The sequence below is a fragment of the Nicotiana tabacum genome, chromosome 18 (assembly GCF_000715075.1).
Source record: "Nicotiana tabacum cultivar K326 chromosome 18, ASM71507v2, whole genome shotgun sequence".
In the NCBI taxonomy this organism is placed as follows: domain Eukaryota; kingdom Viridiplantae; phylum Streptophyta; class Magnoliopsida; order Solanales; family Solanaceae; genus Nicotiana; species Nicotiana tabacum.
Window position 1 is genome coordinate 58,745,558 of NC_134097.1, and position 26,618 is coordinate 58,772,175.

A 26,618-nucleotide genomic window follows, 5' to 3' on the forward strand; every position below is an offset into this window, starting at 1 on the left:
TTTTTCATGCTTCAATCATTTATTAACACTGACCCTTCGTCGTTCGATAGAGGTCAAACTCTTCTTTTTGGTGAAAGCCTTTGGTCTTAAAGTGTATTATTTCAAACTTGTCGAAATATTAACCCGTTGTTGTTCAATCAAGGTCGAACTCTTCTTTTTGGCGAAGGCCCTAGGCCTTAAAGGGTGTTATTTCGAACTTGTCAAAATATTAACCCGTCGTCATTCAATCAAGGTCGAACTCTTCTTTTTGGTGAAGGCCCATGGCCTTAAAGAGTGTTATTTTGAACTTGTCAAATATTAACCTGTCGTCGTTCGATCATGGTCGAACTCTTCTTCTTGGCGAAGGCCCTTGGCCTAAAAGGGTATTATTTCAAACTTGTCGAAATATTAACCCGTCGTCGTTCGATCGAGGTCGAACTCTTCTTCTTGGCGAAGGCCCTTGGCCATAAAGGGTGTCATTTCGAACTTGTTGAAATATTAACCCATTGTCGTTCAATCGAGGTTGAACTCTTCTTCTTGGCAAAGGCCCTTGGCCTTAAAGGATGTTATTTCGAACTTATCGAAATAGTAACCCGTCATCGTTCGTTCGAGGTCAAACTCGTCTTTTTGGCGAAGGCCCTTGGCCTTAAAGGGTGTTAATTCGAACTTGTCAAAATATTAACCCGTCGTCGTTCGATCAAGGTCGAACTATTCCTTTTGGAGAAGAACCTTGGCCTTAAAGGGTGTTATTTCGAACTTGTCGAAATATTAACTCGTCATCGTTCGATCAAGGTCGAACCCTTCTTTTTGGCGAAGGACCTTGTCCTTAAAAGGTGTTATTTTGAACATGTAGAAATATTAACCCATCGTAGATCGATCAAGGTTGATCTGTACTTTTTGGTGAAGTCCCTTGTCGAAATATTAACCCGTCGTCAATCGATCAAGGTCAAACTCTTCTTTTTGGCGAAGTCCCTTGGCCTTAAAAGGTGTTATTTTGAACTTGTCGAAATATTAACCCATCATCATTCGATCGATGTCGAACACTTTTTCTCGGCAAAGGCCCTTGTCCTTAAAGGGTGTTATTTCGAACATGTCGAAATATTAACCTGTCGTCGTTCGATCGAGGTCGAACTCTTCTTTTTGTTATAGGCCCTTGGCCTTAAAAGGTGTTATTTCAAACTTGTCAAAATATTAACCCGTCGTCGTTCGATCGAGATCGAACACTTCTTCTTGGCGAAGGCCCTTGGCCTTAAAGGGTGTTATTTCGAACTTGTCGAAATATTAACCCGTCGTCGTTCGATCAAGGTCAAACTCTTTTTCTTGGCGAAGGCCCTTGGCCATAAAGGGTGTTATTTCGAACTTGTCGAAATATTAACCTGTTATCATTCGATCGAGGTTGAACTCTTCTTCTTGGCAAAGGCCCTTGGCCTTAAAGGGTGTTATGTCAAACTTGTCGAAATATTAACCTGTCATTGTTTGATAGAGGTTGAACTCTTTTTCTTGGCAAAGCCCCTTGGCCTTAAAGGGTGTTATTTCGAACTTGTCAAAATATTAACCCCTTGTCATTCGATCGAGGTCGAACTCTTGTTCTTGGCGAAGGCCCTTGGCCTTAAAAGGTGTTATTTCGAACTTGTCGAAATATTAACCCGTCGTCGTTTGATCGAGGTCGAACTCTTCGTCTCGGCGAAGGCCCTTGGCCTTAAAGGGCGTTATTTCGAACTTGTCGAAATATTAACCCGTCATCGTTCGATCAAGGTGGAACTCTTCTTTTCGGCGAAGGCCCTTGGCCTTAAAGGGTGTTATTTCGAACTTGTCAAAATATTAACCCGTCGTCATTCGATCAAGGTCAAACTCTTCTTTTTGGCGAAGGCCCTTGGCCTTAAAAGGTGTTATTTCAAACTTGTCAAAATATTAACACGTCATCGTTCGATCGAGGTCGAACTCTTCTTCTTGGCGAAGGCCCTTGGCCTTAAAGAGCGTTATTTCGAACTTGTCGAAATATTAACCCATCGTCGTTTGATCGAGGTCGAACTCTTCTTCTTGGCGAAGGCCCTTGGCCTCAAAAGGGCGTTATTTCGAACTTGTCGAAATATTAACCCGTCGTCATTCGATCGAGGTCGAACTCTTCTTCTTGGTGAAGGCCCTTGGCCTTAAAAGGTGTTATTTCAAACTTGTCGAAATAGTAGCCCATCGTCATTCGATCAATGTCGAACTCTACTTCTCTGCAAAGGCCCTTGGCCTTAAAGGGTGTTATTTCGAACTTGTCGAAATATTAACCCGTCGTCATTCGATCGAGGTCGAACTCTTCTTCTTGGTGAAGGCCCATGGACTTAAAAGGTGTTATTTTGAACGTATCGAAATAGTAACCCATTGTCGTTCGATCGAGGTCGAACTCTTCTTTTGGCGAAGGCCCTTGGCCTTAGGGTGTTATTTCAAACTTATCGAAATAACAACTCGTCGTCGTTCGATCGAGGTCGAACTCTTCTCTTTTTAGCGAAGGCCCTTGGCCTTAGGGTGTTAGTTCGAACTTATTGAAATATTAACCCGTCGTCATTCAATTAAGGTCGAACCCTTCTCTTTGGCGAAGGCCCTTGGCCTTAAAGGGTGTTATTTTGAACTTGTCGAAATATTAACCCATCGTCGTTCGATCGAGGTCGAACTCTTCTTCTTGGAGAAGGCCCTTGGCCTTAAAGGGTGTTATTTCGAACTTGTTGAAATATTAACCCGTCGACGTTCAATCGATGTCGAACTCCTCTTTTTGGCAAGGCCCTAGGACTTAAAGGGTGTTATTTTAAACATATCGATATATTAACTCGTCGTCATTCGATCGAGGTCGAACTCTTCTTCTTCAAGAAAGCCCTTGGCGTTAAAAGGTGTTATTTCGAACTTGTCGAAATATTAACCCATCGTCGTTCGATCGAGGTCGAACTCTTCTTCTTGGGGAAGGCCCTTGGCCTTAAAGGGTGTTATTTTTGAACTTGTCAAAATATTAACCCGTCGTCGTTCGATCGAGGTCGAACTCTTCTTCTTGGCGAAGGCCATTGGCCTTAAAGGGTGTTATTTCAAACTTGTCAAAATATTAACCCGTCGTCATTCGATCAAGGTCGAACTCTTCTTCTTGGCGAAGGCCCTTAGCCTTAAAAGGTGTTATTTCGAACTTGTCAAAATATTAACTCATCGTCGTTCGATCGAGGTCGAACTCTTCTTCTCGGCGAAGGCCCTTGGCCTTAAAGGGTGTTATTTCGAACTTGTCAAAATATTAACCCGTCGTCGTTCTATCGAGGTCAAACTCTTCTTCTTGGTGAAGGCCCTTGGCCTTAAAGGTTGTTATTTCAAACCTATCGAAATATTAATCTGTCGTCGTTCGATCGAGGTCGAACTCTTCTTCTTGGTGAAGACCCTTGGCCTTAAAGGGTGTTATTTCGAACTTGTTGAAATATTAACCCGTCGTCGTTCGATCGAGGTCGTACTCTTCTTCTTGGCGAAGGCCCTTGGCCTTAAAAGGTGTTATTTCGAACTTGTCCAAATATTAACCAATCGTCGTTCGTTCTAGATCGAACTCTTATTTTTCTTGAAGGCCCTTGGCCTTAAAAGGTGTTCTTTCGAACTTGTCGAAATATTAACCCGTCGTCATCCGATCGAGGTCGAACTCTTCTTCTTGGCGAAGGCCCTTGGCCTTGTAGGGTGTTATTTTGAACTTGTCAAAATATTAACCCGTCATCGTTCGATCGAGGTCGAACGCTTTTTCTTGGCGAAGGCCCTTGCCCTTATAGGGTGTTATTTCGAACTTGTCGAAATATTAACCTGTCGTCGTTCGATCGAGGTCGAACTCTTCTTTTTGGCGAAGGCCCTTGGCCTTAAATGGTGTTATTTCAAACTTGTCGAAGTATTAACCCGTCGTTGTTCGATCGAGGTCGAACTCTTATTCTTGGAGAAGTCCCTTGGCCTAAAAGGTGTTATTTTGAACTTGTTGAAATATTAACCCATCTTTAGTCCCAGTTTTTGGAGAATCAGATATCCTCTAGGGGAGTCCCAGTTCGCTTGATATTGCTTGCATCGGAGAGTGTAATGTCGGAGAGTATGAATCTTTGTTGTTTCGTTTATGTTCGTTTTGTGCACACATTGGAGTTTCCTTGTCTGATTCCTGCTTTTCGGTCTGGCGATGTCATCCGTGGGAGATATTCGGTCGTCTTGTAGTAGTTTAACATTTTGTGATTGAGATGTTTCGTTGCTCGCTCGCCCGTGCGACACTTGTGTTCCTGCTTGAGCAAAGAGCAGCAGGTGAGTCAAAATGATACTTTCATTACCCTCATCCGATAGATCGGTGAATGAGAGTAGGTTCGTAACGTTGCGCATTTTGTTTGGCATTTCGTTTGTTGATAGGGCGATGATTTCTAAATTCGGTGACTGTACTTAGCTCTCTTTTCCCTTCTATGTTGCGCTTTTGCCCTGCGTGGGTTGGGCTTTGCCTTAGCGCTCTTTTTGGTGGGTAATCGTGTTTCTTATCTTTGATCTGGCAGAGACTAGGAAATTCACTAAGAAATCCCCACAGACGGCGCTAAATTATTTGACTCAAACGATATTGGAACCTTTTTGAATAAATCAATTAAAGAAGATGAAGGGGTAAAATCTTAGTTAACCATAATAAACTCCAGATCAACAGGCTAATTGGAAAAATAATATACAAGATGAGATAGAAGTAACCAATCTTATTGAAACTTTCCATTGGGTCTCCCATTAATCAATGGAGGAGATTATTTTACATAGTTTCGTGAAGAATGCTTCGTTCTTCTTTTTATTATGAAGATTACTGAAGAGAGAACTCAGGAGAGAGGAAGCCCCCCCCCCCCCCTCCCCGAACTGGAGGTTTTCCCCTACTATATATAGTCATGAGACCTTTGCTATTTGCTTGGTCCAACGCTCTCTCACATTATGTCTGCCTTGGTGGTCTTTTAAACGTTGTTTCTTCTGACTCGACGGGTATCGAGAGTGCGGGATGTGGAATAGACCATGTCGTCTTTGCTGCCTTGCCGCTTGAACGGGATGTTGATCAGCTTAACCGCAGCGGTCAAATTTTTACCAATACATTAGCTATTGCGATTATCCCAAGTGAGTCAGTCTAGTCAATTTCAGTGATTTTGAAGTTCATTGGACATTATAACCCTAATTTTCATAATAAGAAGATACAAGAAGAAGATGAAACTAGTGAAGTTTCGTTATTAAATTCGGGTTGAATTTTATAGGTGTGTTAGATCTTTAGAGATGAGAGAATCATTTAATTTGATACTGGCTTAATGGAAACCATTTTAAAACCAAATCCAACAAATTAGAATCAGTTTTGGTCGTTTTTTGTCTTATTGGAAATTTTTGGTCTAAAAGAAAATGTGGGTGCATTTTTGGTCCAATATTTAACATAGGACTTTTTGTGTCTAATCCAATAGATCAGAGGCTGTTTTAGCCCTTCTCCGAAATAATAATACAAATTCAGAGTTCAAAGGCATAAAACAATCAAATTAGGTAGGATAGAAAAGCAAATGTAGACAGAATAAGCAAAGGAAAGAAATATTGGGTAATCAACACCAGTTAAAGAAACGAATACGGTACGTCACTACTAAAAAACAGTGTCATTCTGTCCGCTATTTTCGACCGAATTCCGACCTGATTTCTAGTAGTGTCCAACTAGACTTTGTTGGACATATTGTGTGACAAGGACATGATAAGTGTTTGTACTTCTTAGCTAGCCATATAAAAAGGTACTATTTAAGATTACCTGAAGCAGAATTCTTTAGTTATTATCTTTGGAAAAGCAATATGTACAAAGAATAGCATTTCAATCTGTTGTTATGCAAGAGAAGAACATTTCAGGCCATACCTAAATAAAAGCTTTCAGCAAATGCGATGCCACCAGTACTGATCATTACCTGTTGATATTTAAACATTACACGGGAGATGTTCATTATTTAAATGGTGTAACAAGGCTATGAAAGAGTAGTCAATCTAAGAATATGGAAATGCACAGGTTGAAGTGAAAGGATGGGTTATTAAGGACATTGTTAGATAATTTGAGCAAGACCATGTGATATTTTGGCCAAATATATAGATAGTCACTTAAATTGTTAAAAATTTTCATTTAGACAACTTATCTAAGTGATCTTCACCAACAATGCAAAATTCCAAATGCATGAGGTTCAAATGCTGAGTTATGTGGCAATGAGCAAAATAAAACTTGATACATCAACGAAGTAAAAGAAGAAAAAATGACACGTTGGCTTCATTTTCTTCATTCTCCATTCACCAATTTAACTTTTTTATTTTTCTCTTTTCGGATCAAACTATATATTGGTGTTGTTGATGGTGTTGGGAGCTAGGCCAAAATGGGTATTGACTTGGAAAAAGGAACCTATCAGCAAAGAAGCCTATCTGTGTACCACAGAAATTCTACAATTGAGACTTCTGATCAAACTCTGAGTATATTTACTGCACTTTCCTATCAATCTGTTCTTATCCTTTAACATCCAGAAACCCATTTGCTTCTGTTTCTTCTTATATTTCTTCATGATTTTCTTGGTTTTGTTCTTCAAAGCGAGTCAAGTAAAACACTCATTTGATCCTCTTGATCATTTTTACAACACAACAGAGAGGTCTTGTTCAATATTAGCCGTGTGTTCAATATAGGTCAGACGCTTAGAAAAGGTTTCTAAATGAATTTTTTCTGACAAAGTTAAGCGTATGTCAACATATTAATTCAGCCATATTTTCATGTATCATTAAGTAGACAAATGACCTTATTCATAGGAGCAAGCTCTAGAATTTCTTTAACCGAGGATACCATCCCATGGAAGCTAAGTTTAGGAATAGTCAACCCAAAATCAAGATAGACCTGTAAAACCAGATATTTACCATGTTAGGGAGACTAAAAAATAGTATATAATCTTCATCATAAGAACTACGTGCAGGGGCGGAGCTAGCCCTTCAGATACGGGTTCGGTTGAACCCAGTAACTTTTGTCCAAACCCTATATTTGTCTTGAAAAATTACTATTGAATTATACACAAATTATTAATTTAGAAACCAGTAACTTAAAAGAATTAGAATATTGAACCCATAAATTCCAAATCTTGACTCCGCCTCTAACTACATACACGTTACGTAATAAGTTTAGATAGATAAGATCTTACTTGAGAGTACACTGAAGACAGATATGAAGCTTCCTTTAAGAAAGGGAATGACGCATGCAAAAGCACTAATCGATTCTTAGTTAATCTCTTATCCTCAAGAAGATTGCGAAGATTCAGGGGATTGGCTGGCCTCAGATCCAAGTCCTTGTCTCCAAAACTGTAATTGGAAACAAATCCCATTTTATCATTCATTTGGCTTTTAATCTTGAATAAGAAAAATAACATGTAGTAACAAGAACCTCAAAGAGTATTCATTTTCTCAAATAGAGGAAGCTAGAAAGAAAATTAGGTCAAACCATCTAATCCAAAACACTTTTTTATTTACCCCGTGTCAATCTGCAATGGCAAGTCGTAATTTTGAGCCACCTCCAAAGCATGCATGAAGATATAATCAACGAAGCTCTTATTTGTGACTCGAATAGGCTTCCCAGCTGGAAATGCAGAAACTATTAGAATTACATCTCAATCATGGTGGATTACAGCCTCAAATATTGCAAGGCTCACCACATAAAACGTCATTCAGGCCCTCCTCTGCCTCCTTAACAGTGACTTCTGTATTAATAGCAAGGCCACTACGATATGCGACAATACTTTTAAAGGCAACAGCCTTTTCAGCTTCTGTATGCAACAATCAGGAAAAACTTTTGGAAACTTAATTCTTTATGCATCAAAAGAAATATATTCTTTGTTTTATATTATTAACTCATATTCTAAAGGATATGACTTCAACTCCGTAGTAAAAATCTCCATGAATGAACCCAGTGTCCATGATGTTTCCTTTGAACCCTGCAATAGAAAAGGAGAAGAGAAAGATATTAACAAATCTAACAAAGGAGAAGGAGATAACAAAGGAAGAATATTTTGAAGATATTTCATGCCAAAAGAATGAGCTTAATTTCACCCCCTAATGCATGAAATCAATAGTTAGAAAAACCACTGCTGAATGATTCAAGTACTCCAAGTCCCCCTCTTCAAAAGCATTAGACGTAAAAGAGCCTTCATTATTTGTCTTTGTAAAACAATAGGACGATGAACTGTGGTAGTAGCAATTGTTTTATGTGGATATGATATCAATCCTAACTCTTTATGGATGCAGCCTACAAATTCGCGAAGCACATGCGGATGGGTACGGAGAAAGAGAAGTGCGGAGGAGAAGAAGAAGTTGTTTTTATCTCCAAAGAATAGTGTGCATCCACTTTTCATCTTTTTGAGTGGCTGTTTGATGCATCAAGAAGGCCAGGAATCCAACAAATTTAAGAAATCTTAGGATTGATCAAGATTGAGATTTCTTTTCCTTAAACATTAAGATTTCTTTTTTTTGGTAATTAAACTTTCATTTATCAGGGAAAATATTTACAAGTAAATTAAAAAAAAAACCTTACATATATCCTGAGCTATCGGTACTTCTCACCCCCCCCCCCTTTAACCACCTTGCTATTGCTATATTATTTTGACTATTACATAGAGTACCAATCCAATCTACTTAAAGCTTTCTCCACATGCTTATTGCTTCGACTGTGTAGTTCCTGTATGATCATCTTGCCAAGTACCTCCCATCGTCTCACTTTATCTTGGAAAATTCTGGTATTCCTTTCTTGCCACACATAATATACACATGCTGCCAATGTCATCTTATATAATTCAGTTCTTGCATTTTGCCTCTTCAGCCATTTTTCAGCCCAAGCTAGTTCCTCAAGCCATCCATATATTGGTCTTCTTATCCTTTGCCGATTTAGCAGATAGCCCCACAATTCATCTGCATATGAGCACTCAAAGAACAGATGCTGAATAGTTTCATTTTCTTTTCTGCACAGTACACACTCCTAATCAATTTGCATTCCCCAATTACTCAGTCTATCTTTAGTATACAACTTGCCATGTGCTGTTAATGTTAACATAACTATCCACCTAGGGCAACCAGCATTGCTGCATACAACTCTTCTCCAGTTCACTTTGTTGAAGCTTCCTCTAAGCTTATGATATATTTGCTTAATTGAACAGTTGTTCATCTTCCTGATATCCTCAAGGTTAAGTCCTGCTTCCTCAAATGTCATCTTTGCTTTCAAAATCTTGCTCATCATCCATGATGTTTACTTCAGTTGGACTTCCCATATGTTCCTTCCTCTAATGTAGTAGTTGTGCATCCATTGAATCCAAAGTTTGTTCTTCTCTTTACATAGATTCCAATATTGTTTACATATTGCAGCTTTGTTCCACAGTGTGATGCTTATGATATTGAATCCCCCAGCTGATTTGGGCATACATACGTTTTCCCATGCAAGCAATGATTTCTTAGAGATGTTTCCCTCCTTTGTCCACAAGAAGCTTCTGCATATTGCCTCAATTAGCTAAGTAATCTTCTTAGGGAGCACAAAAATTTGTGCCCAGTAAGTTTGAATAGAGAATAGAACACTTTTGATCAATTGAATCCTTCCACCATAAGATAGGAATTTAGCTGTCCATAAGGTTATTCTGCCTACTATTTTGTCAATTAAGGACTGGCATTGAGCTACTGATATTAACATTTTGCACACAGCTCATGATCCATCTCACAAGTGGTTTGGAAAAGCCATTGCATTCAGCACATGCTCCATGAACCCCCATTCAATAGAATCATATGCCTTTTGCATATCCAGTTTCATCATACACCATGGTGACACCCCTTTTCTTCCATATCCTTTTATAAGTTCATGGCTAAGGATAATGTTATCTGTTATCACTCTTCTAGGAACAAAGGCAGATTGTATTTTATCAATTAGTACATCCATCACCCTTTGTAATCTCTTAGTTAAAATCTTAGAGATCACTTTATACAAAGTAGTGCAGCAAGAGATTGGTATGTATTTTTTAATGCTGATAGGATTCCTAATTTTAGGGATCAAAGTAATTGTTATGCAGTTAATAGGTTTGTACATTTGTGATAAAATAAAAAAGTCAAGAACAGCCTTAGTCACATCTTCACCTATTACTTCCTATGCTTTTTTGAAGAATACTACATTAAACCCATCATAGCCAGGTGCTTTTAAGTCACTAATATCCTTCAATACTAGCCACATTTCCTCCTTTGTCATTGGTTGAATAAGTTACAACTGTTGCTCCCTACTTAGTGTTGTTCCCATCTTCATGACATTTGGATTAATAGTAGGTACACTTTTCTGCTCTTGACCTCAACAATTTCTTATAATATTCCATTATTTCAGCCTCTATATCTTCTTCTAGCATTAGTTGGATCCCCACTTCATTTGTTAGAGCCTGGATGTCATTCAAATTATTCTTGTTTTTCATTTGTGCAAAGAAGTAGGCAGAGTTGGAATCTCCCAGTTTCAGTCATTGGACTCTGGATCTTTGCTTGTAGATACTCTCTTCAATCAAAGACCATTTTTCTAGTTCACATTTTAGTGTTTTCTCCTTCTCAATTAAGTCTGACTGTTGCACTCTACCACTCATCTCCTCTTGGATAGCTAGCAACTTTTTTCTTGCTTCTATAATTCTATTCTCTACTCCTTGATAGTGTTGTGTATTTATCCCTTTTATACTCTTCTTGACCCTTTTAAACTTATTCCATACCTCCTGCATCCTTTCCTGTGTTCCATCTACATTCCATACATGTTCTACATGCTGAATAAATTGAGGATGGTCTGCTATACAATTAAAGAATCAAAATGGCCTATTATTCTTCCTCTGTATCTGTGTAATCATTAGCTTAAGTGGAGAGTGATCAGATACGGATGGTTCTAGCACCTGTATTCTTAAGCTTGGCATTGTCAGCATCCAACTAGCATTAACCAGTCCCCTGTCTATTCTACTATAAGTATGATTATTAGTCCAGGTATAATCCCTTCCCATAGTTTGCAGCTCATTCATCCCAGTATCCTTCATGAATTCTTTGAAGTCTTTTATCTCCATATCTTGTATCACTGAGCCATGTTGTCTATCATGTTCATTTAACACATCATTGTAATCTCCTATTGCTAGCCAAGGTCCCTGTTGTGTACTATGAATAAGTCTCAATTTGTTCCACAAACTCTGCCTATCTTTGATGGTATGCAGTCCATAAATTATTGTAAAGCCAATTGTAAATAACTTTGAGACTGCTCTGAGCTGACCATGTATTAGCTGCTCATCAATTTCAATTGGGACAAATACATATATTCTAGGGTCCCAAATCACCCAAATTCTACTTTTCTTCATTGTACTAAAGCTAGTTATCCATTTCCATCTAGGTGCAATCTTCTTCATTACCTCACTAGTTTTTTGTTCCTTTATTCTGTGCTCTATTAGAGCTATGACTGCTTTTTTATTTTCTTTTATAAACTCTTTTATCTCCTTTTGCTTATAGGTTTTATTCAATCCCGTAACATTCCATGTGATCACACTCATACTGGTATGAACTGTGTACTTTGATACATCTCATGCACCCCTCCACTCCTCATCTGCACACAACTTGTGTCTGGGTCATTGTTTGCTTGATCATTTCTCAGAGATTGGAAACCATTGTTCCCAACCAGACTCTGCTCCTTATTTTGTTTAGTTTTGGCTGTCCTTGCTGCTGATTTACCAAGACTGTTATCCACCCATCTTCCTTTCCTTGTTTTTCATTATCCTTTGCCTTTACCCCTTGTTCTGTAGTTTGAATTACTTCCTTCTTCTCATATTGTTCAGCCTCTTGTTTATTTTCATTTGATCCATTTCTATCAGTTCTAAGCCAAACGTGTTTGACTCTATTCACCCTCCTCTAATACGGCATTTTTTGTGGCTGTGGGGCTTTATCTTCATTACAGTCATGTCCTATTTTCAGACATTTAGCACAAAATGATGTTTTCCAATTATATGTAATTTCCTGTTGTATTATTTTGCCCTTTGGATTTTGTAGCTTCATAGTTCTAGGTAATGGTTTAGTGACATCCATTTCAATTAGCATCCTTGCATAAGATATCCTAATTGATCCAGTAGTGCATTCATCAGCATAAACAGGTTTTCCCAAAGTACTACCTAGCTTACTTAGGGCCTTCATACTCTAGCAATTGAGCGGCAGATTTGGGAATCTAACCCACGGGGGAATGGTTTTCAGGATTTCATCATGCAAATTGAAATCTGCTGACCAAGCTTTCATGATTATTAGATGATTATTTACTGTACGGGGGCCGGAATATAGTACTTGATCTCTTTCTTCCAAGTTACTAAATCTTATCACAATGTAATCATCATTATGATAGAAGATCTGTGGCTTCAATGAAAATTTACCTACTGAGCTCAGGAATCTTTCCATTGCTCCAATAGTAGGTGAATCTCCTATCATATAAAGCACAATCGTAGATCACCATTTTTCATTTTCCTGCTCTACATCCTCAAGGTCTAATTGCACAATCTTCTCTCCATTTTGGATTATCGGAGCAATGAATTGTAGTTTCATACCTTTCATTGCTAATTTGTTGCCCCTACCACATTTGCCCATTGTAAAGCCCCATAAAATTTTGCTTAGTAATCTAAGATTTCGTGGTGCCAAGGTAGGCTTATTATTTTATCTTGCATGCAAATGAGGATTAATGATATTATGGATATAATTTGGATATGATAATAAGTGTATAAGTCTTATTATAATTAATTTGGGGTTTAAGGAGAAGCCTAAGTCTAAGACAAGTTGGAAAATTACCAAATAGACTAAAGTTGTAAATTAGTACGTACAAGATCTCACTTCGGACAAGTATATATCCATTTATATAAGGTGTTGTGTGATTCACAACCTATAAAATGAAAGGTCATTGAGTCTAGTTTCCAATGCTTCAACCCGTTTGTCATTCGGACACTCCTACCAGAAGTTATGACCAAATTACCAAAGCAGAGCAGCAATTTACACTACCGAGGCGCCCCATGCGGCGGGCCTGTAGGAATTCCAGAATGGTCCAAAATTTCAATTTCAGACATATTTTTAAACAGACACCCCGTGGCGCCCCACGCGCCGCGGCTATATAAAAACGGGTTTTTTTAAGACCCGAACCCCATTTCATTTAACTCATTTGGGGTTCATTATTTTGGGGATTTCTGGAGCTTTTAAAGAGAGGGGAGAGCATATCTAGAGAGAGGAAGAAGCTCAAGTGCCTTGTTGATAAAAAATCTTGTTCAAGCCCTGAAATCCTAATTTGTGTTCAATTTTGTTATGTCTCAAGTAGATTGGGATTGGTAGAATTTTCGGAACGTTGTAGTAACTTAAGGAAAGCTTAAACAAGGTATGTATGGCTAAAACCCCGTCTTTTAGAAATCGAGCTTCATCGATGTTTGTGTGAATATGGTAAGATTAAAGTTGAATTGTTGCATCGATTGTTATTTTACATGAATTGGTGTTGTAACCTTATATGCGTGAAAGATGTGTCTCCAATATGATCAATGTGCTATTCTTGATAACTTAAAAAGGGTGCGAGGAATATGAATCATGTATTGATATGCTAAGACCTTAAATTGAGATTTGAGCTGCATAGAATATGCCAACTATGTGAAATCCTCTGTGTATAGAGATGTTTGAAGTAATCAAATGAATTTGGGAAATAGAGCGTGGCAAAGGTGCCGAGAACTTGAATTATAATTGTGCCTGATGAAGCCTATGCCATGAGAAAACATGAAACCGATTATGAAATGAGCCTTGACTCTGATTTCCATAAATGACTTCAATGATAAAGTGCCCTAAAGGCTTTGTACACAATTTATGCACATAAGCGGCTGTTCGAGATAATGTTTTACCTTATAAGTACAGTCAATATGATCCAAGTGGTTGCATACTTCGATGTTGAAATTATATACTGTCATCATTGGAAAGGAATAATTCAAGAATAATTGGTGTGATTGCTTGTTTAGGCCTTTGATGTGTGTTTCTATTGTGGTTTGGTGTGTCCCCTCCCTTTTGGAAGAATCCATTGTGTTTAAAGTTCCATTGCTAATAAACTTGAGGTGTATGATTTCCGAAATATTGTATATGCCCATGATTCATGATTCCTCTCATGTGTGCTTTACATGTTGGGTTAAATGGCTTGATGTTGGAATTGATATTGATGTGAGATGTGGAGGAAAAGAGTTTGAACTATGAACTATGTCCTAGTGCCAAGTATGATGTGATAATTATGGCCCCAAGTGCTTATGAACTGATATATGTGAAATGAGATGAATAACAAAAAATGGTAACGTCTCGGGGAGACGGCTTAGCCGATCGGGGCGTGATCGGACGCCATGATATATACACATGGTGGTAATGTATTGATGATTGAAACTGGAAAGTGTGAATTAAATAATGGTAACGTCTCCGGGAGACGGCTTAGCCTATCGGATCGGGATCGGACTCCGCTCAAAGAAGCGGTGGCAAAGTGAATAATGATGCAACAGTGTGGGATGCTCCAATCTAAAATTTCAGAAACTATGTGAAAATCATGTGAACCTCCTTACATTGTTGACATGGTGCTTATTTGAAACTTCGTTGTCTTTATGATTTCCTCTTTATTATTGTATGAAAGTTCTTTATAATGAGATGGTGTTTAGTTATACATACTAGTGCTATTTGATGGCACTAACGTCCCTTTTGCCAGGGGCGCTATATCTTTAATTGGATGTAGGTGTTTCTATAGCAGGCAGTGTTGGTCGCAGCTAGTGCTGCATCATCCTTTCAGCTGACTTGGTGAGCCCCACTCCATTTTAGGGTCCTGTTTCATCTGTTTATCATGTACATTGTATTTTAAGGTATAGCCGAAGCCTTTTTGCCGGCATTTCCATATTAATCTTCAGTTTTACTTAGAGGCTCCGTAGATATATTATGGGTGGTGTTTGATGTTGGGGATTTAAGTAGAAATGTTGGTATTTGGAAATCATGTGTTGTTAAAGAAACTATAGATTTGTAATATTTTGGATATTATGGTTGAAACTGCTAATGGAACCAAAGTGAAAGTTGTTAATGAAATATTTTCAGAGTTTGAATAATGGAGTATATCTCCTCTTTATTCAAGGATGACTTTGGGTAGAATGAAATCTAACAAGCTTGCTCAATCGGATTTACTCGGTTGAGCACCGGTTGCGCTCCTCTGTTTTGGGGCATGACAAACTTGGTATCAGTGCCTAAGGTTTTAAAGTGTCATAGGATGTCTCGGAGCCATGTCTAGTAGAGTCCTTCTTATCGGTGTGTTGTCGACCACATCTATAAGTTGAAGGCTACATGGACATTTAGGAATGTTACCCTTCTTCAACACTCCAGATTGTGCGATAAAGCTTGACTATAAGATTGTCTTCTAACTTGTGCGTTGAGATTTAAGGTATGTTTAAATGCTCTTTCGTCTATTTCAAGTAATGTTGTCATATGTCATGACCAATTAAAAAAGCATGAATATTAAGGAGATGGCACATGTATCTTGTTGAACGAATGGTATGGGCATATAGGATAACTACATTGTACCATGAGCATAATTTATTCGAGAAAAGTATTAAAAATGATTACCACCTCCAAAGAGACATTGACTTGATAAATGAGACGCGAGCTTATATGGAACATGTGGATAGTGTGGGAAGTATGTATATGATCCTAAGGTGTAAACGAAAATTTGTTATATAAGCATGTGGTATATGTAAGGCATGACCAGGAGAGTAATGACAAACATGTAGGTCTCTCACGGGAGACAAGAATTTATGAAAGGAGAGTCAATTGAACCCTCGATAAGAAGACCCATGTACAACGAACTTTATAAAAATCTAGAAGTGTACAAAGTGATATTACACTCCTAAAGGATATTGATATGAGGAATTGGAATCCCAAGCCCGTGTGGCTGAATAAGAGCAGAGAACTTATGAGGTTAATACCATGTTGACTTAAATCTCCCTAATAGTCGAACATATATATGAGGGATAGAGATATGAGTCATATGTCCCTAAAGTTGCTAAATTCAAGACTTGTGTCAAAATCTAGGACATTCGCCCTAAGTGGGGGAGGAAGGGCCATAGTAATGCCACTTAAATACAATGAAACAAGAGTAAGACTATGTAGATATGATGTGTGAATATTGTGTTAAAGACATGCGTGGTCTAGAAAAGTGATAATGGATGACATGATTATCTGAAAGGATATGCTAATGATAGACCGCTAGTACCCCCAAGAAGGTGGAAGGTTAAGGAAGGTAAATTCTTCATACAGGGCAATGTGAATGATAGGGTCAACGATCCTAGAAACTAAGAGTATATTTGTAAAGGAATTTTATACTTGTTAGAGGGTTAGGAACAATGGAACCTAAGGAAGAACTATAGGTCAAATGTGGAAGGTTGCGAGTTTTTAGAATGGGTTAATCATAGATCTGTGATTTAACCAAAGTACCAAGGCGTTAAGAAAGGTGGAATGAGTGGGAGAAATAAATGTGATGCTATAATAACCCAAGAGGGTATTTGGGCTTGATGGAGAGCCTCTAAAGAATTTTACAAGCAAAAAAGTGTTAAGTGATATGACGATGAACACACTTTCCCACGGATATCCTAACAAGAGTTAAGAGGTGAGCGGGATGAAAAAAAATTAAGGAAAAAGACCACGTAACATGTGGAAGAGTACGTGGCTATTCACTAGCTAGGAATAATGAGGCGAGAAGAAAGGGGAAGAAAACCTATAAATTGATATGTCCATGGTTATCGCAAAATAGTTCATATCAGAATGGTGGACTCACCTGCAGCACAAGTGTTAATAGAAGGTATAAAGGACTAACCGTAATGCTACCGACTTGGGTGACACTGAATGGTAACTAAAGGAGCTAGAGATAGTTCATGTCTACATATAATGGAAAGTGAGACGACTGGTGGTGAAGTTGTGGTATGATAAACTCATTAAACCAGGCATAATGATATTACAAGTTCATGGGAGGTAGACAAGTGTGTGGCAAAATAAAGCTATCAATTATGCACTATGAGCAAAATAGAATGGTAATGAATATTCCATTTAGAAAGAAATGATGGTACCGGCATATTGTTCGGGCCAGTGGCGCTTTCTGAATTCAATATGTATGAATGGTAGTTTAGCTCACTTGGAGATATGTCAAAGGTCGTTGTCCATGGAGGTTCACCAGTGGCTAGTTTGAAAGTTTGTCTTGCAAAGTCTAGTGAAGGTAGGGAAATTGTGGAAAATAGGGCTGAATCGTCGATTGTGGCGGAGCAGTATGCTCAACTGTATATCAAAAAAATAGTCAAGTTGCATGGCACTCTAGTATCAATCATTTTAGATCGAGGGGCTCAATTCACGACAAACTTTTGTCCACAAACTGATGGGCAGGCAGAGCGGACCATTCAGACGCTTGAGGACATGTTACGTGCTTGTACTCTTGATTTCAAAGGTAGTTGGGATGATCATTTACCCCTCATAGAGTTTGCTTATAACAACAACTTTCATGCTAGTATTCAGATGGCACTATTTTGAGCATTATATGGTAGGAGATGTAGATCTCCCATTAGGTAGTTCGAGATTGGAGAAGCTGAATTGATAGGGCCAGACTTTGTGCATTAGGCTATAAAAAAGGTTAAGGTTATTAAGGAGCGGTTGAAAACTACTTAGAGTCGCCAAAAGTCTTATTCAGATGTTCGTCGCAGAGATTAGAGTTCAAAGAAGATGATTGGGTATTTTTGAAGGTTTCCCCCCATGAAAGGCATCATGCGATTCGGTAAGAAAGGGAAATTAAGTCCGAGGTATTTCGGACCATACAGAATCATTCAGAGGATTGGTTAGGTGGCATACAAGCTCGAGCTGCCACCCGAGATATCGTTGGTACATCCAATCTTCCGTATGTCTATGTTGAAGAAGGTAGTAGGAGATCCGTCCGCTATTGTACCAATTGAAGCTATTGAGGTTAATGAAGAACTATCTTATGAAGAAATTCCAGTTGCCATTCTTGATAGGCAAGTCCAGAAATTAAGAAATAAGGAAATTGCCTCTGTAAAAGTGTTATGGCGGAACCAGCAGGTTGAGGAAGCCACTTGGAAGCTGAGGAAGAAATGAGAAAGAAGTACCCACATTTGTTTGAATAGTTATGTAATAGCTTTCATGCATTTTGTTCCTATTCTCTTATCTTTTGATTTGATCTATGTTAAATTATTCCATTTTGGTTATATATGTTGCCTATGCGGCCATGGTTGGTGTTATACAAGTTATGTTATGTCTATGGAACATGTATATGCTATTAGGATATGTATATGGGGCCCTCTGACGGGTAGATAGTCCTAGTTACAAAGAAAACTCTGGCGAAATTTTCAGAAATTTAAGGAGTTAGCCAAATTCGGGGCTGTTGATATATTTCATGATGTGAAAAAGCAGAAGTTACATAAGGGTGGCTAATGCCTGAACCTTGATCCTCATTCGAGGAGGAATGATCTTAAGCGGGGGAGAATGTAAAGCCCCAGAAAATTTTGCTTAGTAATTTAAGATTTCGTGGTGCCAAGGTAGGCTAATTATTTTATCTTGCATGCAGATGAGGATTAATGATATTATGGATATCATTTGGATATGTTAATAAGTGTATAAGTCTTATTATAATTGATTTGGGGTCTAAGGAGAAGCCTAAGTCTAAGACAAGTTGGAAAATTACCAAATAGACTAAAGTTGTAAATGAGTACGCACAAGACCTCACTTTGGACAAGTATATCTCCATTTATATAAGGTGTTGTTCGATGCATAACCTATCAACTGAAAGTTCATTGAGTCTAGTTTCCAACGCTTTAAACCGTTCATCATTCGGACACTCCTACCAAAAGTTATGACCTAATTACCAAAGCAGAGCAGAAATTTACCCTACCGCGGCGCTCCATGCGGCGCGCCTGTAGGAATTCCAGAATGGTCCGAAATTTCGATTCCAGACATATTTTGAACAGACGCCCTGCACCCCGTGGCTCCCCATGCACCGCGACTGTATAAAAATGGGTTTTTTTAAGACCCGAACCCCATTTCATTTAACTCATTTGGGGTTCATTATTTTGGGGATTTTTGCAGCTTTTAGAGAGAGGGGAGAGCATATATAGAGAGAGGAAGAAGCTCAAGTGCCTTGTTGATAAAAAAATCTTGTTCAAGCCCTGAAATCAAACAAGAAATCCTTCAAGTTCTTCATCAAAGAGATGGGCATTGCTAGAATTTCCGGAACATTGTAGTAACTTAAGGAAAAGCTCTTTGAGGTATGTATGGCTAAAACCCCGTCTTTTAGAAATCGAGCTTCATCGATGTTTGTGTGAATATGGTAAGATTAAAGTTGAATTGTTGCATCGATTATTATTTTACATGAATTGGTGTTGTAACCTTATATTTGTGAAAGATGCATTCCAATATGATCAATGTGCTATTCTTGATAACTTAAAAAGGGTGCGAGGAATATGAATCATGTATTGATATGCTAAGACCTTAAATTGAGATTTGAGCTGCATAGAATATGCCAACTATGTGAAATCCTCTGTGTATAGAGATGTTTGAAGTAATCAAATGAATTTGGGAAATAGAGCGTGGCAAAGGTGCCGAGAACTTGAATTATAATTGTGCCTGATGAAGCCTATGCCATGAGAAAACATGAAACCGATTATGAAATGAGCCTTGACTCTGATTTCCATAAATGACTTCAATGATAAAGTGCCCTAAAGGCTTTGTACACAATTTATGCACATAAGCGGCTGTTCGAGATAATGTTTTACCTTATAAGTACAGTCAATATGATCCAAGTGGTTACATACTTCGATGTTGAAATTATATACTGTCATCATTGGAAAGGAATAATTCAAGAATAATTGGTGTGATTGCTTGTTTAGGCCTTTGATGTGTGTTTCTATTGTGGTTTGGTGTGTCCCCTCCCTTTTGGAAGAATCCATTGTGTTTAAAGTTCCATTGCTAATAAACTTGAGGTGTATGATTTCCGAAATATTGTATATGCCCATGATTCATGATTCCTCTCATGTGTGCTTTACATGTTGGGTTGAATGGCTTGATGTTAAAATTGATATTGATGTGAGATGTGGAGGAAAAGAGTTTGAACTATGAATTGTGGCCTAGTGCCAAGTATGATGTGATAATTGTGGCCCCAAGTGTCTCTGAACTGATATATGTGAAATGAGATGAATAATGAAAAATGGTAACGCCTCAGGGAGACGGCTTAGCCGATCGGGACGTGATCGGACGCCATGATATATACACATGGTGATAATGTATTGATGATTGAAACTGGAAAGTGTGAATAAAATAGAGGTAACGTCTTCGGGAGACGGCTTAGCCAATCGGACCGTGATCGGACTCCGCTCAAAGAAGCTGTGGCAAAGTGAATAATGATGCAACAGTGTGGGATGCTCCAATCTAAAATTTCAGAAACTATGCGAAAATCATGTGAACCTTCTTATATTGTTGACATGGTGCTTATTTGAAACTTTTTTGTCTTTATGATTTCCTCTTTATTCTTGTATGAAAGTTCTTTTTAATGAGATGGTGTTTAGTTATACATACTAGTGCTATTCGATGGCACTAACGTCCCTTTTGCCGGGGGCGCTATGTCTTTAAATGGATGTAGGTGTTTCTATAGCAGGCAGTGTTGGTCGCAGCTAGTGTCGTATCATCCTTTCAACTGACTTGGTGATCCCTACTCCGTTTTGGGGTCCTATTTCATCTGTTTATCATGTACATTTTATTTTGAGGTATAGTCGTAGCCTTGTTGCCGGCATTTTCATATTAATCTTCAGTTTTACTTAGAGGCTCCATAGATAGATTGTGGGTGGTGTTTGATGTTAAGGATTTAAGTAGAAATGTTGGTATTTGGAAATCATGTGTTGTTAAAAAAACTATAGATTTGTAATATTTTGGATATTGTGGTTGAAATTGCTAATGGAACCAAAGTGAAAATTGTTAATGAAATATTTTCAGAGTTTGAATAATGGAGTATATCTCCTCTTTATTCAAGGATTACTTTGGATAGAATGAAATCTAATAGGCTTGCTCAGTCGGGTTTGCTCGGTTGAGCACCGGTCGCGCTCCTCGGTTTTGTAGCGTGACACCCATGATTGCATCTTGCTCTCTTTTCCTAGATCTGTCGTTTTACTGTTCTCAATAGTACCTGAGCTGCATGGTACTGTTCCATTATTGATGGGCTTCATCACTTGTGTTTGAGCTTTACCATTTTCTGATTCACTACCTATAGCTTGTGCAGTTACAGGTGTAACAACAACTTCCTTCAATTTACCTTTATTCAAAGGTAGATCTGCTTCCTCCATGCTCAGCTTGCTCTGCATGCTCCTCGGAGTGCAATTTCCAGTTGGTTCTTCAATTCGTATCCCTTTTGGTGAAACAAACAATTCTAATACAGCATTCCTCGTTTCCATTGATCGGTGCTCATTGATTGGGACTTTCGTCTGGTTTTTCTTAGGTCTGCCTCTCCCTCCCATGGATTCCAAGCGCACGTTAGCTTGGCCACGTTAACGTGTGCCGAAAGAATAATATTTCTTATTTCTTATTTACTAATAATTTAATTCTTGTTTTAGTATGACTATATATTTATATTTGTAATTCTAGTCAACTAGGATTATTAGTTGGTATCATATTCCTATTAGATTTTTTTTTTCCTATTTTAGTTAGGATAGGTTTTTCTTAACCTTGTTTTTATTCTAGTAATTAGGATTAGTTTTCCTTAACCTCATAAATTTTATTCATTGTAAGGTATATTTAAAGGGATCAATATGTTGAATGTTATTTTCATCTTACATTATTCTCACGTGAGTTTGAAGAGTGCTTTCAATAGTTTCGCTAGTGGGGTGCTTTTGTTTTGGTCTCTTCTTTGTGTTTGAGAGATGGAAAACCTTGAAAGTGCCTCAACAATTTGGTATCAGAATTGTAACGACCCTACCGATCATTTTGTGTATTTTAGCCCCCTGTTTCCTCATTTGATGTTCCTTGTATGTGTATTTGTTGTTTAGTGACTTGCGGGGATGTTTGGTTTGGGTTCAGGAGTTCTAGAGTGAATTGAAACACTCATTTTCAAAGTTGGAAATTTAAGTTTTGACTTTTGTATAAACGACCCCAAAATGGTATTTTGAAGCTTCAACAGGTTTGTATGGTGATTTTGGACTTAGGCATATGTCGGGATTTGAATTTGGAGGTTCTTAGGATGATTTGGCTCTTTTAGTCAAAAGTTGGCAATTTGAAGGTTTTAAAATTTTATAAGTTTGACCATGGGTTGAATTTGTGGCTATCGGGGTCAGACTGTTGTTTTGGGACTTAAAATAGGTCAGTTTTGTCATTTAGAACTTGTGTGCAAATTTTGGTCACATGAGTTGGTTCAGTAGGAATTGGACTCTTGGTTATGAATATTGAAGTTCTTGAGTTTCAAAGCTTGCATGATGCATTATGGTGTTCGATTCATGGTAATTCTGTATATTATTTTGATATTCTGAGCTTGCGAGTGAGTTCGTGTGAGATTTATGTACTTGTGTGAATGTTTAATAATGGTCCCGAGGTGCTCGAGTGAGTTTTAAATTGATTTCGGAGTGGTTTGGTGAAGCTTCAAATTGCTGGTGCTGCAACCTCACATTTGTGAAGGTCTGCTCGTATTTACGATGGGTCACAATTGCAAACTCCCAATTACATCAACTACCAAGGGTAACCTTGCATTTGCGAGGTGGATGGTCGCATTTGCAACATTGGTAGGCAGCATGGGGATTTTGCAATTGTGAAGTATAGGGTCGCATTTGCAACATCTACTTGACACATTTGGTTTGCATTTGCGATCCCAGTGTCGCATTTGCGGCGGTCGCACTTGCGAACCTTTGACCGCAAATGCGACATCGGCAGTTGGTTAATAACTGATATTTTGGGACTAAGACCATTTTATCGTATTTTTTAACTCTAGATTAGGTGAGGGCGATTTTTTAAAAGGATTTTCACAAAACGCTATTGGATAAACGATTTTCACTCAATTTTGATATTTTATCTTGATTTCTTATGGACTTTTACACCAAATGAAATTTGAAAGGAACTTTTTATTATATTTTGAAAAATAAAAATTTAGGATTTGAGAGTCCATTTGGACTGTATTTTAAAAATTAATCACATATTTGAACTCGTGGGATTATGGGTAGGTAGTATATTCCCTTCGACTCGGGGTTTGACCGTCTGGACCCGGGGTTGAATTTTGTTGACTTTTCGGGAATTGTATAAAGATTGAGATTTTATTGTTTGGAATTGATTCCTTTAAATTTGTTTGATGTTATCGAGTCGTTTTTGGCTAGATATGATCTAGGAGTAGGTCATATTTTTAAAGGAAAGGAATTTTTGGAGAGTTGAATTAGCTTGTTTGAGGTAAGTATCTTGCCTAACATTGTGTAGGGTAAACACCCCTTAGGATTTGGCCTTAATTGTTATTCATGTTATATAATAAAGCAACATGTACATGAGGTGACGAGCGTATACACATGGTACTATGTGTGGCTTATAACCGGATTAGACCTTAAGCTATTAATATGCCTTAGTTTGAGGATGTATTTTTTATAAAACGTGCTTAATCAGTTTGTGACTACATGAATATGATTCCTACAATTGAGTTAACCATTGTAATGCTTATTATGTTGAACACCCATCCGTATTTTTATGTTATTGTCATATTCTTGTGCACTATGTTGATGAGTTATGAGATCTTTGATGAAAATTTGGCATATCGCTTTGTGATAATTGTGGTACATGTGGACATATTGAGTGGATTGTTTGGGTGTTGGCACGATCTCTTTGCTGTGCGATTTTGATTATTGTGATGCACATGGGGCGGATAAGGGTGGCATTTGCTCGGGTTTCCCATGTGGAAAATAAGGTGTTGATATGCACATGTGACAAAATAAGGGTGACATTTGTTGTTATTGCATATGTGATGAAATAAGAGTGGCATTGTTGATGATGTTATGTGATGATTTGGGAGTGTTTTTTTTATGATGTGCATGTGATAAAATGGGGTTGATATTTTTATCTTATACATGTTTCCTTTAATATCGTCTTGTATTGTTATGAGTTGCTAGTTGAATTTGACATGCAATTAGCCTCTACCTCTATTTGATGATTTGTTGTCATAGTTAGATTCTTCTACATTGAGTTATTATCACATGTTCTAACAATATTGATGATATTGCTTTTCGTTACATCTTCTATTGTTAGTAATTGATATATTGTTTAGTTTTTCCATGACTAGTGAGTATCATATGAATCGAACCTCGTCATTATTCCACCAAGGTTAGTTTTTGATACTTATTGGGTACAAATTATGATGTACTCATACTACACTTCTGTATATTTTTGTGCATGTCTAGGTGTTGGAGGCAATGAATCTTGAAAGTAAGAGATCATCGGTTGTGATGATTGAAGGTAGAGTTGCATGCTAACACAGACCTTTGGAGTTGTAACACTCTGTAAATCTGGATTAAGTATAGATATGTTAAATGAATATTTATGATATTTTAGACATGTGAAGTCCTATTGGGATGAGTATGGATGTAAATAGTTGTTTTAAAATCAAGACGGGAGTGAGGTGCATAAGATTCGATAAAATCGACTAAGTTTATTGAAGGCATGTCTTCCAGCCTGATTTCGTGAATTTTTTTTTGGGAATTTGAGAAAACTTAAAACATGAAAGTTGTATCCCATTGAAAACCTTCCCAATGATATAATGTGGAGCTCGAATGGATCTATGTGTTAAATATTATGTGTAATTTACTGGACAATGCGCAATTTGCACGCTCAAGTATGCCCCCAGCTCTCCCGTGCGCGACATCGCACTTGTGATAGTACCAATACCTATGATACGTGTTCAGGTGTACGGTTGGGCCTTTATATGTGTGGGGCACACCCAGGAAGTCATTTTAAAAGCCCTACCTCGTCCTTTACACCCCAAAATATGAAAATTTCCTCTAGAAAGGGAAGCTCTCAATAATCCAACTTCCTCTAAGATCCCTCCATCATCCAAGGTAAGTTCTAATGATGATTCTAAGTTAATTTTAATTCTTCAACACCTTATTAATAAACCCTTCAAATTGTTAGATATTTTGTTGCATCATTATTATAGAGAAAAGACACAATGGAACTCGAATTAAAGAAAATTAAACGTCAAAAAAGGGTACTATCTTCACCCTCTAATTGATTATATCATTGGATTAATGATTATAGACTCCAAGTTCATGAGATATGAGTTGATAGGTTTGATAGAAAATAATGATTGATTATAGGTTTAGGTTGTTAATTGTTGATTATTGATTAAGAGTGTTGTTTACCTTATGAGTGATGAAGAATGATATTGATTATAACAATTCGAGATTTTAGAATTATCTAGGAGCAAGAGAATAGGTGGTTGGGTGTAGAAACACTATTAATAAGGAATATGAAGCTTTATGCTCACCAAGTATTTGATAAAATCCTAATTAACTAAAACATGAGCATTAGTGCTAATATTGGTTCCTCTTAATATATTTTGCAATAGATTACCGTTGAAAGAGGGGACGAATATTGTGATATGCTTAAAAGGGGAAAAGCCAAAGTATGTGAGGCTGACTCTCTATATTTGTGTGATGACCCGGCTGGTCATCTTAAGAATTAACGTCTCGATCCCCTATTAACTATTTTTCCCGTGTTTATTTCTACTATTTTTATTTGCCGGGATGTTCGGTTATGTGTTTTGGAGAGTTTTGAGGCACTTAGTCCCTATACGAGAGCTTAATTTTTGGAAAATTTGACCGTAGTCGGAACAGTGTCAAGACGGCCTTGAAATAGAATTCTGATGGTTCTGTTAGCTTCGTTGGATGATTTCGGGCTTGGGGGCGTGTTCGGATTGTGTATTGGAGGTCCGTAGCTAATTTAGGCTTGAAATGCCGAAAGTCAAATTTTGAAGTTTCCGGTTCGTTAGTGAGATTTTGATCCAAGGGTCGGAATGGAATTCCGGAAGTTGAAGTAGCTCTATAGTGTTGAATGTGGCGTGTGTGCAAAATTTTAGGTCATTCGGATGAGGTTTGATAGAATTTTTTATCGAAAGCGTAAATTTAGAGTTTTGGAGTTCCTAGGCTTGAATCTGTAGTTGATTCGTCATTTCGATGTTGTTTTAGGTGTTCTAAGGATTGGTATAGGTTTGGATAGTGGTATATGACTTGTTCGTGCATTTGGTTGAGGTCCCGGGGGCCTCGGGATGATTTCATATGTTTGATGGAAATGTTTGGAGTTGAAAGTTGCAGCTGAAGTTTTAAGTCTGCTGCCATAACCGCACCTGCGGCTTGGGGACCGCAGGTGCGAGGCCATAGAAGCGGTCGAGCAACCGCAGAAGCGGTTTAAGGCAAAAAGGGAGTTGATCGCAGATGCGGTCAGGGCACCATAGAAGCGGATCCGCATTTACGGTAAGGTAGTCGCAGGTGCGGAAAGTCCTCCATTAATGAAAAGTCACAAATGCGACCTTGGCTCAGCAGAAGCGGGACTACAGGTGCGGT

General features: G+C 38.0%; 1 protein-coding gene across 1 annotated transcript in view; it reads right to left on the minus strand.

The window, feature by feature from the left end:
* LOC107777943 (protein fluG-like) overlaps positions 1-26,618 on the minus strand; it is a 170,439-nt gene that overhangs the window by 123,891 nt on the left and 19,930 nt on the right. Inside the window, exons 3-7 of the mRNA XM_075236149.1 lie at positions 7,879-7,943; positions 7,662-7,777; positions 7,483-7,588; positions 7,158-7,314; positions 6,764-6,859 (exon numbers count right to left, since the gene is read on the minus strand). Coding sequence (XP_075092250.1) covers positions 6,764-6,859; positions 7,158-7,314; positions 7,483-7,588; positions 7,662-7,777; positions 7,879-7,943 — 540 coding nt within the window. The remainder of the gene's footprint in view (positions 1-6,763; positions 6,860-7,157; positions 7,315-7,482; positions 7,589-7,661; positions 7,778-7,878; positions 7,944-26,618) is intronic.